This window comes from Phycodurus eques, chromosome 19, assembly GCF_024500275.1.
Source record: "Phycodurus eques isolate BA_2022a chromosome 19, UOR_Pequ_1.1, whole genome shotgun sequence".
Taxonomy (NCBI): Eukaryota; Metazoa; Chordata; class Actinopteri; order Syngnathiformes; family Syngnathidae; genus Phycodurus; species Phycodurus eques.
The window spans coordinates 14,557,769-14,577,335 of NC_084543.1; the positions used below are offsets into that span (position 1 = coordinate 14,557,769).

Here is a 19,567-nt window from a genome sequence, read left to right on the forward strand (position 1 = left end):
TCAGTGGAATAATAAGGCACTGTTCGATGCATTTTTTCAAGGACTATAACCCGCCGTCAAGGATCATTTGGTCCGGCGGAGGGCTGCATCACCGCGCACTTGGAGGACGAGCCTTGGTGACCAGCCAAACCAAGGCAGATCCCCTGTTGTCGGTCTCTATCCACTAGCTAGCGTCACCACGGATGAACCCATGCAACTGGGCAGGTTCCATCTCTCCCCTGAGGAACGTCAATTCCAGCTGAGGGAAGGGCATTGCTTCTACTGCGGGCAGTTAGGTCATTCCGTGAGCAACTGTCACGTCAGGATTGCCGGTGCCGGTAGCAAGGACACGGGAGCGGTGAGTTTAAATTTCATTAAGGAATACCCTACCTGAGTTCTTCCTAAAGTGACAATATGCTCTCCTGATCAAGAAATTCATACACCTGTATTAATTGACTCTGGTTCTGACGCAAACTTAATCAACTCCCTCCTCGTTAGACAGATGCACCTTAGAACCTTTCAAATAAAACGGAACCGCAACACCTATGCTGCAGATGGCAGTTTTATGGGCAAGATCACTCACCGCACCCAAACGCATTGACATTTCCTGATTCTCACTCGGAACGCATTAGTTTTCATGTTTTTGACGCCATGAATCATGACCTTATTTTAGGGAACCCATGGTTGAAATTACATAACCCCCACATAGACTGGTCCTCTGGGCATGTTATGTCATGGGGCAGCAATTGCGCCCAGAGCTGTTTCAAGCCTCCATGTGATGTTCAGGGCTATGTTTCAAATGACAATCCACAGATCCTGATTTATCTCAAGTGCCCACCTGTTACCAGGACATTAAAGACAGTTTTTTCCAAGTCCAAGGCCAAATCCCTTCCGCCCCACAGACCGTATGACTTGCTGCCTGGAACCACACCTCCACGAGGGAGGTTGTTCTCTCTTTCAGGGCCGGAACACAAGGCTATGAATGAGTATGTGGATGAATCACCGGCAGCCGGGATTATTCGCCCATCTTCATCCCCTGCGGGAGCCGGATTTTTCTTTGTGGACAAGAAGGACACGACTCGGCGACCCTGTATCGATTATCGGGGTCTCAACGACATAACTCTGAAAAACAGGTACCCTCTTCCTCTCATCTCCACCGGCTTTGAGTTCCTGGAAGGAGCCAAGGTTTTCACCAAACTAGACTTAAGAAATGCATATCATCTAGTCAGGGTAAGGGAATGAATGGAAAACAGCATTCAACACACCAACGGGACCAACGGGACATTACAAGTATTTGGTGATGCCTTTTGGACTAACTAACGCTCCAGCTGTGTTCCAGAACTTTGTCAATGATGTCCTGCGTGACATGTTGAATGTGTACGATTTTGTATATTTGCATGATATTTTGATATTCTCCCTGGATGAGGAGACTCACATCATTCATGTCCACTCTGTGTTGCAGCAGTTACTGCAGAATTAACTGTATGTCAAGGCTGAGAAATGTGAGTTCCACAAGGCTTCCGTTTTTGTTTTCTGGGGTTCGTGCCGGCTCCAGGTGAAATCAAAATGGACCCTTGTAAAGTTGATGCCGTGACTAATTGGCCCATGTCACGCAAAGACGTACAAAGGTTCTTAGGGTTTGCTAATTTCTACAGAAAGTTCATTAGAAATTTCAGTTCTATAGCCTCGCCTTTGCATGATCTTACTTTGCCACACAGACCTTTCGTATGGAACCCACTTTGTCAGGCAGCTTTTCAGAAACTTAAATCGAGCTTTACCTCTGCTCCCATCCTCACTTTGCCAGATTTCAAACAGCAGTTTGTGGTAGAAGTCGATGCGTCTGATGCCGGTATAGGAGCAGTGCTGTCCCAGAAATGTCTCAAGGATGGTAAATTACATCCTAGTGCTTATCTCTCCAAAAAACTGACCCCAGCCGAGAGAAATTATGACATTGGTGACCATGAACTGCTGGCAGTGGAGGCACTGGCTAGAGGGTTCACATACTCCGTTTTTAGTATGGACAGATCACAAGAACCTGGAATATCTTAAGTCTGCTACGAGATTAAATGCGAGGCAGGCTAGATGGGCTCTGCTTTTCACTAGATTCAATTTCACGTTATTCTACCGACCTGGTTCTAAAAATGGTAAGCCAGATGCTTTATCGCGCATTTTCTACGCAGAAAATTATTTGTCCAACCATTTTGCCCGTCATGTTTCGTTTCTGCTTTTGTTTGGGACATTGAGACTGCAGTAAAAGAGGCTCTGAAGAACACTCTTAGCCCTGAAAATTGCCCTGAAAACAGCCTTTATGTGGTTCCGACCTTAAGGGGAAGAGTCATCCACTGGGCTCACACTAACCAGACTGGATGTCACCGAGGCATTGCCAAGACTCAATCTGTGGTCGAACAGTGCTTTTGGTGGCCCAATGTTAGAAGGGATGTTACCAATTATGTCAATGCTTGCCAGGTATGTACTGCTAACAAGTCCTCTCGTAAACGTCCTTATGGGAAGTTGCGACCCCTGCCAATACCACAACGTCCTTGGTCAGAAATCTCCGTAGGCTTTGTGACGGCATTACCGGCCTCGAAAGGAAATACCACCATTTTCATAGTCGTGGACAGGTTCTCTCTAAAATGGCACACTTCATTGCACTCCCGAAACTCCCCTCAGCTAAAGACACTGCCGAATTAATGATACACCAGGTATTCAAGTTCCATGGTTTCCCCAAGAATGTGGTATCCGATAGGGGTCCCCAATTAATTTCGCAATTTTGGAAGGAGTTTTGCAATCTCATAGGTGCTACCGTAAGTCTGTCCTTTTGGGTTTCACCCTGAAACCAACGGACAAACCGAGAGGCTGAACCAGGACCTGGAGACTGGGCTCCAATGTCTCGCTTCACAGGAGCCACAATCCTGGTCTCAGAAACTGGTTTGGGTCGAGTTTTCTCACAATTCCCTCCCCTCTGCGTCCACTGGTCTATCGCCTTTTCACGTTGTGCAGGGTTACCAATCATCTCTATTTCCTGCCATAACACCAGAGTCCACAGTTCCAGCGGCATTGACCTTGGTGAGACGCTGCAGGAGGACCTAGGAGCGAGCCCGCCAGATGCTGCTATGCCAGGGACGGTCCTACAAAACCACTGCTGACCGTCGGAGGACACCGGCCCCGAACTACGAAGTCGGTCAGCGAGTTTGGCTCTCTATCAAACATTCCACTCCGGGTGGAGTCCATGAAGCTCACTCCCAGGTTCGTTGGGCCCTTCCCCATCACAAAGATCATCACCCCTGTCACCCTGAAGCTTAGTCTCCCAAGGTCGATGCGGGTCCACTCTGCACTCTGCTTTTCACGTCAGACTGCTCAAGCCCACCCGGGAATCCCCTCTGGTCCCGCCTTCCAGCCCCCCACCTCCCCTACAGTTCGTGGATGGGGGCCCTGTCTTCACTGTGAGCTGACTGTTGTCGTCTCGTCAGAGGGGGAGTGGGTTTCATTATCTGGTGGACTGGGAGGGCTACGGGCCTGAGGAACGTTCATGGGTGCCGTCTGCGTTTATCATGGATGACTCGCTCATTTGGGACTTCCACGTTGCGCATCCAGGGGCTCCAGGCCTGGCCGTTAAGGGGGGGGTACTATCATGGGTGTGTGTTCCGATTGTTGTTTTCCCGCTGTCTCGTGCACACCTGCTCCTGAGAGCATCTTCACCACCTGTGCCTCTTCACCCTAATTACCCCTTGCATTTAACCTCGTGTCTCATTTTTTCTAGTCGCCAGTTCGTTGTTCCTTGTCGTCGCGTTCCAGCATGCCTTGTTTCCACGTCACAGACTCACAGCAAGACTAGACCCTGTTCCGATTATCGATCTCGCCTTTTTGCCTCACATTTTTGGATACTGTTGCCTTTTATGGATTGCCTGCCTGTGTACCGACCTCTGGCCATATATTAAACCTCTCTTTTTGAAACTGTCCATTTGTTTTGGAGTTGTGCATTTTTGGGTCCTATCCTCTTTTCCGTTCATGACAATGACGTGGTATTGAGTCACATGAGTCTCCGTAAAGAAAACATTTATATCATGTTTTACTGTGTGAATAACAATGTACGATGTCTTTAAAGAGACACCTGTCACATTCTCTCATCTGTTATTTCAAGGAAGTTGATGGCCCACCCACTCTCTGAGCTCATTTCAGGTGTGCACTCTTGTCTTGTGGAACTTGATTGATGAGCCGAGCTCCATCGCTCACCTCGAAGGCTCTTTGTCTCTTTTTTTCTTTTTATGTGGACTTTATTTGAAGAAGTTTCACCCTTAGATGCAGGCAGGTGAAGACGAGCACACAGGAAGTTGGTAGGTTTGGGAGGGGAGCACACAAGCTTCTCAAGCCATTAATTTTTGCGCAGTGATTTTTAATTATTTCACATCTCATACTCAAGCATCCTTGATCACCTTTCGCGGGTGTGTACGTGATCCCTAGCAGCAATTTTGGAGATCACACAACCTCCAAATCCTCCAGCCTTCCCCTCAGCCCCTGCTGCTGGATGCTTCCGTTCCATCCTCTGAGGCTTCTTCTCTGCAGCATCACTGAGTATGAAACAAGTCTCGGAGGGTGTGAGCCTGTTAAGCTGAGACGAGAGGAGGCAGTTATCAGCTGTGATTGGTGACACACTGGCACAGCTCCACAGGTCCTGTCTCGCACGGTCTCCCGTAGGAGGGGGCAGGACCAAGCAACTACAAAGTTCTGCTGAATTTACAAGCAGCCTCTTTTGAAGAGCCAACTTCGCCCAACATGCGCTTTATATTTCACACTCACTATATTTCACACTCACTAAAATAATTTTTGCCTCGCCCAATTTTGAGTTAACGTGAATTTTATTTGGGGAATAGGTATATTTTTGCAATAAGACGTAGGTCTCTGGCATAAATCCATTCCTACGAGGAGGCGGGTTAGACTCGGTGTTGGTAATTTTGTTAACCAACATAGCCCAGCACATTTAAAAGTGGACCGTCTGCGCTGGTGTGGCGTCATCACAGCCGACTTCAATCTTGTCCAATCGAAGGGGCTCCTCTCATTCCTTTTAAATGCAGCTCATCAATCTCACATGGAGACGTCTCCATATGCAGAAGTGTGCGTTACAGAAGCATTGAACATTAGCTGGTGAAAACCACTGGTGACTTAAATATGTCCATGGTCCTCATGTATCTATATCCCCCCACCCTCCAATAGCTGTGTGCCAGCCATTACATGGTACGATTTAAAAAATACAAACTGTGATAATCCATCCATCCATTTTCTGAGCCGCTTCTCCTCACTAGGGTCGCGGGCGTGCTGGAGCCTATCCCAGCTGTCATCGGGCAGGAGGCAGGGTACACCCTGAACTGGTTGCCAGCCAATCGCAGGGCACATATAAACAAATAACCGTTTGCACTCACATTCACACCTACGGGCAATTTAGAGTTGTCAATTAACCTACCATGCATGTTTTTGGGATGTGGGAGGAAATCCACGCAGGCACGGGTAGAACATGCAACGTCCACACAGGCGGGACCGGGGATTGAACCCCGGTCCTCAGAACTATGAGGCAGACGCTCTAACCATTCGGCCGCCGTGCCACCAAACTGTAACAATGATGATAATAATAATGTGCAAAAAATCATGTTAGACCACCTGTGCCAAAACTTAGACGTGGTCCTAGTAGGCGTAGGTTTAGACGTATCTCCAAGGGCACACCATCACTGCGCTAATACGCCCAGCTTGGCCCAGGCGGGCCATGTGCTTGCACGAAAATTAAGATAAGCCAGTTTTTGCATCCTGTCGCAGTTGCACAGTCTGAAAAAATAGAGCCCTTCATATTCAGAAATACTAAGTTTTTGCCAAATGTTTCTATGTCCGAAATGCTACATAACCTTCCGCAATAAAGGCATAACCACCCATCTATTTGTCCTTATTAGGGTTGGGGTTTAGAAGGAGCCTATGCCAGCTGTTATTTTTTTGTTTTGTTTTTTTGGTTTGGTATTTTTCTGCGAGAGGCAGGGTGTCTCCTGGACTGGTCGCCAGCCAATTCAGAGGCATGAGGGCATATCCAATGGTCTAACTTCATGGTTGATTAGATTGTTGTGGATTATAGTTGTGATGCCATACCATAATCTTTTGGAATGTCCTTTTAGAGTAATTGCATTTCTTCAAAGTGGTGGAGATTAATACATTTCAAAAGGTCAAGAACACAACATCTTAGTCTTTTTCTACTTTGACCTTCAGCTAAAATATAACCAATCATCCATCCATCCATCCGTTTTCTGATCCGCTTCTCCTCACTAGGGTCACGGGCGTGCTGGTGCCTATCGCAGCTATCATCGGGCAGGAGGCGGGATACACCCTGAACTGGTTCAATAAACAAAAATCCCCTATAAATTTGGTCAGGCTATGACTATACTTTTGGGGTTAATTGTTTATATTTAATCTATACATTAACAGCATTTTAAAGTTAACACGTGAAAAAATAAACTAGTATTAACAAATCTATGAATAAAAAATACTAGACTACTACTACTACTACTACTATACTATATATACTTGTCATTTTATATAAGGTTTGAAAAAAACTACACCAAATTTCCAGTTCAATCTCATTAATTACCATTATTATGAATAATGTCTCTCTGAATACTGTATTTCCAAAACTCTTTAACCCTGGTCTATGAGATTTTTAATGTTATTCGATTTTTAAACATGAAAGACACTACATATGGCAATAAAAAAAATAATAATAAAAACAGTCACTCATAATGAGCATGTGTAACATTTAGAATTGTCTGCAGCCCCAAATGTTTTTGTAAAATACCGGGTAGAAAAAAAAAAACACACCTCACAGCACAAGACAATTGGTCAGGATTTTTTGAGAGCCAACCTGTCATCGGGCCGTTGGTGTTTTTCATCAGAAGGGAGGAATCAGACCCATTAGCTTTATCCATCCATCCATCCATTTTCTGAGCCGCTTCTCCTCACTAGGGTCGCGGGCGTGCTGGAGCCTATCCCAGCTGTCATCGGGCAGGAGGCGGGGTACACCCTGAACTGGTTGCCAGCCAATCGCAGGGCACATACAAACAAACAACCATTCGCACTCACAGTCATGCCTACGGGCAATTTAGAGTCTCCAATTAATGCCTGTTTTTGGGATGTGGGAGGAAACTGGAGTGCCCGGAGAAAACCCCCAAACCCATTACTTTTTTTTATTAATTTATTTTTTCAGAGGATTTTATCCCTTTAAATGCAGTTTTATTTTTTTACTTGTTTTTTCTTTTTAAACTAATTATATTATTTCCAGATCATTTCTATATAATAAATAGAAGGGTGATAGGGCTTTGGTGGGGATTAGTTTGAATATGTCAAGGATTAAGCAACAAACTTGATTTGACTGCGTTTGCATTTTTTTGGCATTCCAAATACTCCCTCTCGACCATGGTTTCAAACTGGTGGCTCGGGGGCCAGATCCGGCCTGCCACGTTATTTTACATGCCCCGCGAGAGTGTGCATCGACTTTCCATCCATCCATCCATTTTCTGAGCTGCTTCTCCTCACTAGGGTCACGGGCATGCTGGAGCCTTGCATCGACTTTGTTTCTTGCTAAATTACCAAAATTGCAAATTGGCTTCACTTTTTAAAATATTGAGATATTGCAAGCTTTTTTGTTACCAAACCCCCTTTTAAAATACAATGGATTCATGTAGTTGAACAAACAGTTTTCACTGGCTTCTGATTTCAAAAGTAATTATCCACGACAGGAAGTCCTCGAGTTACGACGTACTCGACCCACGACGTTTCGACTTTACGACGCCCGTGCCTCGTCCGCCGTTTTGTCCCCAGCACCATAGTGTTTCTGCTTAGCTAGTGCATAGTGCTTGTCTGTGTTTGTGCGCCGGGAGTATCTTTGCTTTTTTTCGCCCTCCTTTTTTCACACTCTCAGCAGTAATAGTAAGTACAGCATCTTATTTTTTTATTTTAATGTATTTTAGTTTCTTTATACGAAGTGTTAACCTTTCCTGCTACGGTCACCTGACCGTGCTCGGGAGACGCAGGGGAGACGCCTTCTCCAGTGCCGAGGTTGTCCTCCTCGGGGTTAACTCCCTTCTCTCGTTGCACAGCTGAGCTGGGTGGCGGCAACTATAAAGGCACGAAGCACCGATTTGCTGCTTTAATGGCTTTAGTAGCTCCTGTGCACATTCAACGTCAACGGGTCCTCCACTAATTGCTACTCTTGCTACTCTTCCCCAGTCGCCGTCACTCTCACTCACACATCGACGCACACGCCCACACACACTGAGCTTGCTGTCACAATCACGTGGGACAATACTCGTAACAGAAGTATTTCGACGGTGAAATCCGACTTACGCGGAAATTCGGGTTACATCGCCAGCGTAGGAATGGAACTCGTTCGTAAATCGAGGTATTCCTGTAATTTGTGTATATGTAATAATACGAGGCAATCATATTGGTTTGCAGGCATAACGGTCCTCCCGAGTGGAACCATAACTGCGATGTGGCCCTTGACAAAAATGAGTATGACACACCTGCTCTAGACACTTTTGCAGCCAAAAATGCCAAATTGACTGCCATTAAAAACACATATTTTTCTGACATTACAGCATGCATTCTTTAATGTCACCATTTGCATTTAGAAGAAAATTAGTGACAGTTGACATTTTTAGTGTTTTCTACCAGATTCAACCATTTGTATGCCTACATTTGGAAATTTCAACAACAACAAAAGAGAACATATGAAACATGAATATGTGATACAGTATATTTGAATATGTGCTTTGTTTATGTGATATATTCGTGCGCTTGGAAGAAAAAGATAAATTGATTGACAGAGGGTGTTTGTGTGTGTACGTGGGTGAATTCTGTTTAGTTAAGGTAAGCAGACCAGTAGGCCCAACAGCATGTGACCTGCTGCTCTCTACAAATGCACCTGTTACACTTGGTGCAGGTGTTCGAGAGCCCTCTTTTTTTAGGCCTGTGCACAACCAGCACACACCTTCTGCTCGAGCTGGTGGCAGCAGTGGCAACGGCTGTGTCAGTAGCTTCTGCGAGGATAGCAACAGTGGTCTATAACACCACTCACCAAGACAGGGTACTGTATACCAGCCATCAAATCTGAGGCTGTCATTCATCATTTGAAATCGTATGTGGGATACGGTGTCCCTGAAGAATTGTGTACAACTGCGGTCATTCCTTAGGCTGTGGGTAGATTCTCTCTCCCCCCCCCCCCCCCTGTTAGTGTGTTCTCCTATGCACATATAAATGACTCTGGTCTTATTTTTTGCTCCAGGTCTTTCCCCTTCTCTGCTCACTAATGAAGTGACACGTCAGCCGAGTTCCATGTTTATCTTTGGCTTTGAAAGCAGCCAGGTGCATAAACACATGAACAGTTATTTTTGTTTTACAGTAGAGTAAAGGCAGGAGGCAATCTGTTTACTCCAGGGCCTTTACAAAGACACATGAAAACATCTCTCAAAAGATGCTATTTTTTCACTCATAAAATGATCACTGAGTGTTTACACATTCACACACGCCGACACACACACACACACACACACCCTGGTAGTCACACGGCTCCATAATATCACTGCCTAAAATAGAAGAATTTCAAGACCCTGGCAACAATGGGAAAATGGTTGAATCAGGTGAAAAACACAAACTGTCCAATATCTGACATGGGGCGAGTGTGATTTAGGACCCAAATGTAGCACACCAGGGAAGTTGGAAAGGGTTTTAAAAATCAATTTGAGATCAGCTGTGCCAGGTCAAATCAGCAGTACAGTTCAGTTCAGGGGAGTCACACTTCACTGTCGAGCGGTTCAGACTTTAAAGATCGGCCAAAGTGATGAAAGACTTCACAATCCACAGCTAGCAAGTCAGGAAATCCTCAGGTTTCACTGTTGTCTTAATCCAGGATTCACAGAGAACAGAATGAGGAACTCACAGTCCGAGCAGAATTCCCAATAGTCATGGGGACAGGAACAGGCAAACGTCAAAAGGCAGAACACTCACTGCGTCATGTTGTAGAGTCCTGCTTCAAATTTCGTCCAACACTCTTAACACCAATTGCATTATCAAATGCTCTGACTGACTCTGGCCAGTAGCACGTGATTGGGTGATGGATTGGCTGTGTAGTAGAACTTGATTGGCTGACGTGACAGAAGAAATGGCAATATCACTATTAATACGGTGGAACCTCGACAGAACGGACTGTACTGAAAACGCTCCAGACACTTATTTTCATGCTCGTTGGCATTGTCCACCTGTACAGTGCCTCTGGTCACTAGCTACACAGAAACTCTCCTCAGTTTTGAACTGTAGGATTCCAATTTCTCCTAATCTTTGTCAATAAGGTGATTTAAAAGGTATAGATCTTCCAAATGAACATGCTCAACCAATACTTGTAATTCTAGCAATCACTAAAAAAACAATATTGTTAAACTGGAAAGATAAACAAGCTATCAACATTAACCAATGGCAAAAGCTGTAGGGTAGGGAGGGGCTGCACCCCCTTTTCTCTGTGGACTTCCAGCCGGTCGGGCCAGGCCGGGCCCGCAGGAGTCTTCCCTCTTACTTCACACACACTGCACATCTTTATTACTCACACTGTACATATTTTCCACATTGGGCACAGTCACAACTCATTCAGGGTTCCCTAGGGGACTGGCACGAGGCATGATGAGACGGATGCCGGGCCGGATAATGGCACATCTGTGTTTGTCTCCAGTCTGGTCACATCCGTTCTCAGCCCTGCCGGTCCTCCAGTTTTAATGCATCATACACCCGTCACTGAAGGGAGGGGTGGGGAGGACACTCAGCCAGGTATTCCAGCACTCCGGCCTGCTCTCTGGCCTGCCACGCCTTTCCCCCGTGGATTTTTAATGCACCACATACATTCGTGCATCCTTTGGGGAGCTGGTTGGCCTGGGTGGAGGTGACGGTTGCGGGTTATCATTGCACCGTGAACGTCTTGCTTCACCCCCACCAGTCGCCCCAATTTTAATGCATGACACCCCACCACACACGATCATGGTACAGGGATAATGGTTGCCAGTCGGGGACCAAGTAACCATCGTAATATTGCTGTCATGAACGGAACAGAGGATAGGACCCAAAAATGCACGACTCCAAAACAAATGGACAGTTTCCAAAAAGAGAGGTTTAATAGACGGGCATAGGTCGGTACACAGGCAGGCAATCCAAGAAAGGCAACAGTATCCAAGAACATGAGGCAAAGAGGCAAGGTTGATAATCGGAACAGGGTCAAAGTCTTACTGTGAGTCTGTGACAAGGAATGCTGGAACGTGACGACAAGGTACAACGAACTGGCAACGAGAGGGAATGAGACACGGGGTTAAATACAATCGGTAATTTAGGTATGAACGAGGCACAGGTGGTGAAGATGCTCACAGGAGCAGGTGTGTGAGAAACGAGGAAGACAAAACCTGGAACACACACACACAGACACGACAGTACCCCCCCCCCTCCCCCCCTTAACGGCCGGCCCCAGACGGCCCTGGGGCCCCTAGATGCGCAACGTGGAAGTCCCGAATGAGCGAATCATCCATGATAAACGCAGACGGTACCCATGAACGTTCCTCAGGCCCATAGCCCTCCCAGTCCACCAGATATTGAAACCCCCTCCCCCTCCGACGAGACGACAACAGCCGCTTCACAGCGAAGACAGGGCCCCCATCCACAAACCGGGGGGGAGGAGGGGTCCTGGAAGGCGGGACCAGAGGGGACTCCCGGGCTGGTTTGAGTAGGCTGACATGAAAAGCAGGGTGGACCCGCATCGACCTTGGGAGCCTCAGCTTCACGGTGACAGGGTTGATGATCTTTGTGATGGGGAAGGGCCCAACGAACCTGGGAGCGAGCTTCTTGGACTCCACCCGGAGTGGAAGTATGTTTGGTCGAGAGCCAAACTCGCTGACCCACTTTGTAGTTCGGGGCCGGTGTCCTCCGACGGTCAGCAGCAGGCTTTGTAGGACCGTCCCTGGCGCAGCAGCATCTGTCGGGCTCGCTCCCAGGTCCTCCTGCAGCGTCTCACCAAGGTTAATGCCGCTGGAACTGTGGACTCAGGGGCTATGGCAGGAAACAGAGATGGTTGGTAACCATGCACAACGTGAAAAGGCGATAGACCAGTGGATGCAGAGGGGAGGGAATTGTGGGAGAATTCGACCCAAAACATCGGAGCCCAGTCTCCAGGTCCTGGTTCAGCCTCTCGGTTTGGCCGTTGGTTTCAGGATGAAACCCAGATGACAGACTGACGGTAGCACCTATGAGATTGCAAAACTCCTTCCAAAATTGTGAAATAAATTGGGGACCCCTATCAGACACCACATTCTTGGGAAAACCATGGAACTTGAAAACCTGATTAATCATCAGCTCGGCAGTGTCTTTAGCTGAGGGGAGTTTTGGAAGTGCAATGAAGTGTGCCATCTTCGAGAACCTGTCAACAACTGTAAGAATGGTGGTATTGCCTTTAGAGGCCGGTAATCCTGTCACAAAGTCTCCGGAAATGTCTGACCAAGGACGTTGTGGTATTGGCAGGGGTCGCAACTCCCCAGAAGGACGTTGATGAGAGGGCTTGTTGGCAGCACATACCTGGCAAGCATTGACATAATCGATAAGATCCCTCCTAACATTAGGCCACCAAAAGCGCTGTTCGACCACTGATTGAGTGTGAGCCCAGTGGATGACTCTTCCCCTTAAGGTCGGAACCACATAAAGCCTGTTTTCAGGGCAATCGTCAGGGCTAGGAGTGTTTTTCAGAGCCCCTTTAACCGCCGTTTCAATGTCCCAAACAAAAGCGGAAATAAAACATGACTTGGGCAAAATAGTCTTAGGGTCTTCGGAGAAAATGCGTGACAAAGCATCTGGCTTACCATTTTTAGAACCAGGTCGGTAGGATAGCGTGAAATTAAATCTAGTAAAGAACAGAGCCCATCTAGCCTGCCTCACATTTAATCTTTTAGCAGTCTTAATATACTCAAGGTTTTTGTGATCTGTCCATACTAAAAACGGAGTCTGTGCCCCTCTAGCCAGTGCCTCCACTCCATCAAAGCCACCTTGACTGCCAGCAGTTCACGGTCACCAATGTCATAATTTTTCTCAGCTGGGGTCAGTTTTTTGGAGAGAAAAGCACAAGGATGTAATTTATCATCCTTGATAGATTTCTGCGAGAGCACTGCTCCTATTCCGGCATCAGACGCATCGACGTCTACCACAAACTGCTGTTGGAGATCTGGCAAAGTAAGGATGGGAGCGGAGGTAAAGCTCGACTTAAGTTTTTGAAACGCTGCCTGACAAAGCGGGTTCCATGCAAAAGGTTTGTGTGGCGAGGTAAGATCATGCAAAGGAGAGGCTATAGAACTGAAATTTCTGATGAATTTTCTGTAGAAGTTTGCGAACCCTAAGAAACTTTGTACATCTTTGCGTGACGTGGGAGTAGGCCAATTAATTACTGCATCGACTTTGCAAGGGTCCATTTTGACTTCACCTTGAGCCAGGACAAAACCCAGAAAAGAAACTGACGCCTTGTGGAACTCACATTTCTCAGCCTTAACATATAGTTGATTCTGCAGTAACTGCTGCAAAACAGAGCGGACATGAATAATGTGAGTCTCCTCATCCGGGGAGAAAATCAAAATGTCATCCAAATAAACAAAAACATAAACATTCAGCATGTCATGCAGGACATCATTGACAAGGTTCTGGAAAACAGCTGGAGCGTTAGTAAGCCCAAAAGGCATTACCAAATATTCATAATGTCCTGTTGGTGTGTTGAATGCTGTTTTCCATTCATCCCCCTCCCTTATTCTGACGAGATGATATACATTTCTTAAGTCCAGTTTGGTGAAAACCTTGGCTCCCTCCAGGAACTCAAAGGCGGTGGAGATGAGAGGAAGAGGGTACCTGTTTTTTACCGTGATCTCGTTGAGACCCCGGTAATCGATACAGGATCGCAGGGTCTTGTCTTTCTTGTCCACAAAGAAAAATCCTGCTCCCGCAGGGGATGAAGATGGGCGAATGATCCCGGCTGCCAGTGATTCCTCCACGTACTCCTTCATGGCCTTGTGTTCCGGCCCTGAAAGAGAAAACAACCTCCCTCGTGAGGGTGTGGTTCCAGGCAGCAAGTCAATAGCACAGTCATAAGGTCTGTGGGGTGGAAGGGATTTGGCCTTGGACTTGGAAAAAACGTCTTTAATATCCTGGTAACAGGTGGGCACTTGAGATAAATCAGGATCCCCAGATGGGGTCTGTGGATTGTCCTTAGAAACATGACCCTGAACATCACAAGGCGGCTTGAAACAGTTCGGGGCGCAATTGCTGCCCCATGACATAACCTGCCCAGAGGACCAGTCAATGTGGGGGTTATGTAATTTCAAACATGGGTTCCCTAAGATAAGGTCATGATTCATGGCGTCAAAAACATGAAAACTAATGCGTTCCGAGTGAGAATCGGGAAATGTCAATGTGAGTGTTTGGGTGCGGTGAGTGATCTTGCCCATAAAACCGCCGTCTGCAGCATAGGTGTTGCGGTGGCGTTTTATTTCAAAGGTTCTAAGGTGCATACGTCTAACGAGGATGGAGTTGAGTAAGTTTGCGTCAGAACCAGAGTCAATTAATACAGGTGTATGAATTTCTTGATCAGGAGAGCATAGTGTCACTTTAGGAAGAACCCGTGTAGGGTCTTCCTTCATCAAATTCAGACTCACCTCTCCCGTGACCTTGCTACCGGCACCGGCAACTTTGACGTGACAGTTGCTCACGGAATGACCCAACTGACCGCAGTAGAAGCACCGCCCTTCCCTAAGCCGGCGTTGACGTTCCTCAGGGGAGAGACGGAACCTGCCCAGTTGCATGGGTTCCTCCGTGGGGACGTTAGCCAGTGGGTTGAGACCGGAACCAGGGGATCTGCCTTGGTTTGGCTGGTCACCGAGGCTCGTCCTCAAAGTGCGCGGTGGCGCAGCCTTCCGCCGATCTCCATCCAGCTCGCGACCAAAAGCCTCTTGTCGATTTTTACGGCGAGAGCGATGAGAGTGTCCAAGTCGGTCGGCAGGTCTAAATGATCCTTGACGGCAGGGGATAGTCCTTGAAAAAAGACATCGAGTAGCGCCCGATTATTCCAAGGACTCTCAGCTGCTAGAATGCGAAACTCAATCGCGTAATCTGACACCCTGCGCTTGCCTTGTTGTAAGGTGACAAGGGAGCGAGCTGCCTCACGATCAGGAGTGGAAAATTGAAAAATTTGCTCCATAGTCTTTACGAAAAAAGCCCATGAATGACACGCGGCGGAATTGCGGCTCCATTCAGCAGTAGCCCACGCCTCCGCACGACCAGTCAGGTGGGAAATGACAAAAGCGATCTTTGCCCGCTCGGTGGGGAAGGCAGCTGCCTGCAGCTCAAAGTGGAGTTCGCACTGCGTGATGAACGGCTTAATGTTCCCAGAATTTCCAGAGAACCTCTCCGGTCGAGAGAGCTGTGGGCAGACAGCAGCGGAGGTGGCAGGTGGCTGCATGTTGACTGTTTCACATGGAAATACCGTGGCGGTATTGGGTGTGGTGCCAACTGGTTCCTTCTCTTGAATAGTTTTCATAAGAAGTTCAAACTGTGAGGCCACCTGTCTCATCATATTGTCCTGATGCCTTGACAGTCCCTCTAGATGAAGGTGGAGGGCAGCAATCTGCTCATCCTGTTTCGAGAGGCGTTGACCCTGCGCTTGAAGGGCTTTGCGCACCGGATCTGAGTCTGCTGGGTCCATGTTATGGCCAGTTGGGTCTGTCATGAACGGAACAGAGGATAGGACCCAAAAATGCACAACTCCAAAACAAATGGACAGTTTCCAAATAGAGAGGTTTAATAGACGGGCATAAGTCGGTACACAGGCAGGCAATCCAAGAAAGGCAACAGTATCCAAGAACATGAGGCAAAGAGGCAAGGTTGATAATCGGAACAGGGTCAAAGTCTTACTGTGAGTCTGTGACAAGGAATGCTGGAACGTGACGACAAGGTACAACGAACTGGCAACGAGAGGGAATGAGACACGAGGTTAAATACAATAGGTAATTTGGGTGAACGAGGCACAGGTGGCGAAGATGCTCACAGGAGCAGGTGTGTGAGAAACGAGGAAGACAAAACCTGGAACACAGACACGACAATTGCGGGTGGTGGGATTTCTCTTGGCTTGACTCCTGGGGCTTACGACCCAACCACCACCACCCCCCCTTTGGTTGTCGGGCCGCGGGGAGAAGGTGGTCCTCGCCTTCCTCTCCTCTCTTGGTGCCCTCGGCCGTCATTGTTTGTGATGGGCACTTAATATGGGCTCGCTTTTGGCGGGCTGTGACCTTTTTCAGGTGGTAGCTGGCTCCTGCGTCTGGCCTTGTTGGTGGCTGGGGCACCCATGCTCTCCGGGGTTGAAAGGGGCAGTGGCGACGGTGGGGCACGCTGGGTGGGGGGTGATTGGGCGTGGTGGTCCGGTACCCGTTCCCCTCCTTTTGAAACTGGAACTTTTCAGTTGTGCTAGCGGACCGCCTTGCGTCCTGGGGAGTGGGTGGCGTCCCCGGGCCCCTCCACGTTGCTGGTAGGCCTATACCCTTCCTCAATGTGCCGGCTCAGGAACTCCGTACACCAGATGACGAGCATGCATGTGATATGGTGTTCATTCACTAATAAGTTCCATAGATACGCTATAGGCTTGAATTGTTTGTGCTGGGACCAATAATAATAACACAGGTTATATTAAGATATCAACTCACTGGTTCTTACTGGTGTTTAGACACTATAAAAAGCATCCTACCGTACCACTCATCAGTAGCACTGCTTTGCTCATTTCCCACATCCTGTCCTCCCCTTTTCTGTCCTCTCTCAACTTGCTCTATTGGTTAGTTGTTGCATCCCCCCATCCACAAATAACAACACGATTTCAGTGTTGTAACATTACTTGTGGTCAAATATCTATACTGTCTAACTATTGTTCTGCTGTGGTTCCCACCCCTATTCCCCTTGTCCGTTCTGTCCCTCTGTCTGTCCCCTAAAAGCCTTTTCCTGTCCGGCTACATTTTCAATAAACACCAGAATAATTAAAAAATTAAAAAATAAGCAGAGGTAGTATTTCAACTCCCCTGCTGCACAGCAAAACTGTTACAGCAGAAAAGGCATACAAATCCACCATTCTGCATGCCATGCAGCTGAACAGGACAGGTTCGTCCGATATAGCCAGTTGTCTGTTACACTGAAGCACTTTTTTAGGCCATTACTGTATAGTACAAAATTATTGTTTTGTCGTTTTTTTTCCTCGCCTAAAATGCACAGTCCAGCACAATGTTACTGTAAATACATATTTTAAAAAAGCATGAAAATGTTTGAAAGTTTCAAATTGTTTCCAAACTTACCATGCCAGTGTACTTGGTCATGGTGGCAGTGTTGAGGTGCATTACTCATCATAGGCGAGTCGCTTTCATGATGCACGAGGAATTAGTGTGCTTCGTAGCTCCAAACCCGTTGGCAAAGGAGAACGGCTTGACAAAAAATTACTGTATCAAAAATAGCTTGTTCCAGACTCCAGAGACTTGTTTTGTATTCCTCGGAATTAACACTGCTCCCATGCCACTCCCTCTCTCTCGCTCTGCGCTGCGCTCTACGGCACAATAGAGAATAACCATCATGACACGTCAATGCCCCACATTCAACATGGCCGCCACATAGGCACAGGAGGCACGTCTTTTGAAATTGGATCGAGTCGTATTGTATTTCTGTGACCTGGAAATACATCAGTCCCATTCTCTGCCTTCATTGCACCACAGCGTGGCCAATTCTGGAAGTAACATGCTTTGTCAACGTCAGTTCAGGTGACAAATGGAAGCTATGTTTGGGCACGTTTGTTTTATCCGATATCCGTTATATTGGGGTCCGTTTTATCAAGGTTCCAGTGTACTTCTAAATGAAAGACTGTTTTATACTGTTATTGCTGATAAATTACAAATTTTTTTAGTAATCGCTGACCTATGCCAAGACTAGTCACCACCAAAGCCTTATCACCCTACTATTTATTATACAGAACAAAAAAATCGCTTTTGGTGCTTTATTAAAATGCATACTAATTATCGGTTCTGTGATTGAAATAATGAAACTATAATAATTAATAATAATTAAATTAAAATCCAAAACAAAACAAAACAATGTTTGGTAGTTTTGAGCAAGTCTGAAGTTTTTTAAGTGATTTATAGAAAAAAAGTAATAATAATAATAGTAATAATAAACAAACAGCAATTTGTTTGAACAGTTTTGCAACAAAGTTGGCCAAATAGTAGTAAATTTGATGAGGGGACAAGGGTTAATAAATTATTTAATCAATGTATATTTTTGTTTCCCTGAATCATAATTCTTCTGCATAACCTTTCATGGGAAAAGTTATATTCGGCCCTTTCTTTGCTTGTTCCAGTATGACTGTGAAATAGTGCGCAAACAAGGTCCATAAAGAAATGCTAGGATGAGTTGGATGTTGAAGAATTTGTCAAGTTCATACAGAGCCCTGACTTCAACCACATCAACCAGTTTTCGAATGAATTAAAATGGAGCCACACCCCTTTGTCCAACATCAGTGTGTCTTCTGGATGAATGGACAAAAATTGCCATGGACACACCGAAGACTCTTGTATCTGCAGAAGGGGACAACCTACAGATTTTCTTCTCTAAATCTTCCATGGTTGTTTAATGACTGTTTTGTGACCACAGGACAAAAAAAAAAAAAACATACAATATTTTGTATCTGCAATATATTGGCATCAATGTATTTAATCTTACTTGTTTTCTCTCTTTTAGTAAATAAAACTCTAAAGTGATGGGTACAGATGGACATCAAAAACTGAGGAAAAAAATGTGAAAGCAGAGGGACATCATGAAAGACCAACAAAAACAAAGTGTTCCAGAGCCGTCCTATTGAGAAGGAAAACGACTTGAAGTAAAGGAAGGATGGACCGGAGATGATTGTAGGCCTACTCTGAGGCCACGGCCTGAACCATTGAGCCTATGTAGTCTATTACGGGGCGGGGAGCCAGCTGGCTCTGACCCCTGTAGAAAAAAAAGAAAAAAAAAAAGCCTTGATGAGGGGAACAGACCAATTCGACAGGTCGCCATAAAACATTTTATTTTTGTAAATTTTTTTATGTTTATGATTTACTAAAGGAACAAAGACTAATGTACGTATTATGAATATGTATGTATGTGTATATCTACACTATATATATATATATATATATATATATATATATATATATATATATATATATATATATATATATATAGGGGTAACACAATAGGTATGTTTAAAAAAGATGTATGTGTCCTTACAATTTAGGGGGGGTGATGTGATCTTCAGCCCCTGATGGCTTCTGATTGGGTCGTAGCTGGTCGAGCAGATGTTACAAATCTTGAAGGAAAAAAGATAAGGAGCCAGTTTCGTCTTCTTACAGCTGTAGTTGTTGCTTTTTCTGGCATGTCTTGTAATGTCAAAAAAAAAAAAAAAAAAAAAAACTGCACTAGTCAGGACAAATGGAAATAA

The 19,567-nt window shown here is 46.1% G+C and overlaps 1 protein-coding gene across 2 annotated transcripts in view; it reads left to right on the forward strand.

The window, feature by feature from the left end:
• Window positions 1–19,192, forward strand: part of rbfox3a (RNA binding fox-1 homolog 3a) — a 330,465-nt gene extending 311,273 nt beyond the window's left edge. For both annotated transcript variants that reach the window (XM_061705693.1, XM_061705694.1), the window contains one exon: window positions 18,829–19,192. In XM_061705693.1, coding sequence (XP_061561677.1) covers window positions 18,829–18,831 — 3 coding nt within the window. In that variant the 3' untranslated portion in view covers window positions 18,832–19,192. The remainder of the gene's footprint in view (window positions 1–18,828) is intronic.
• Window positions 19,193–19,567: the final 375 nt, after the last annotated feature.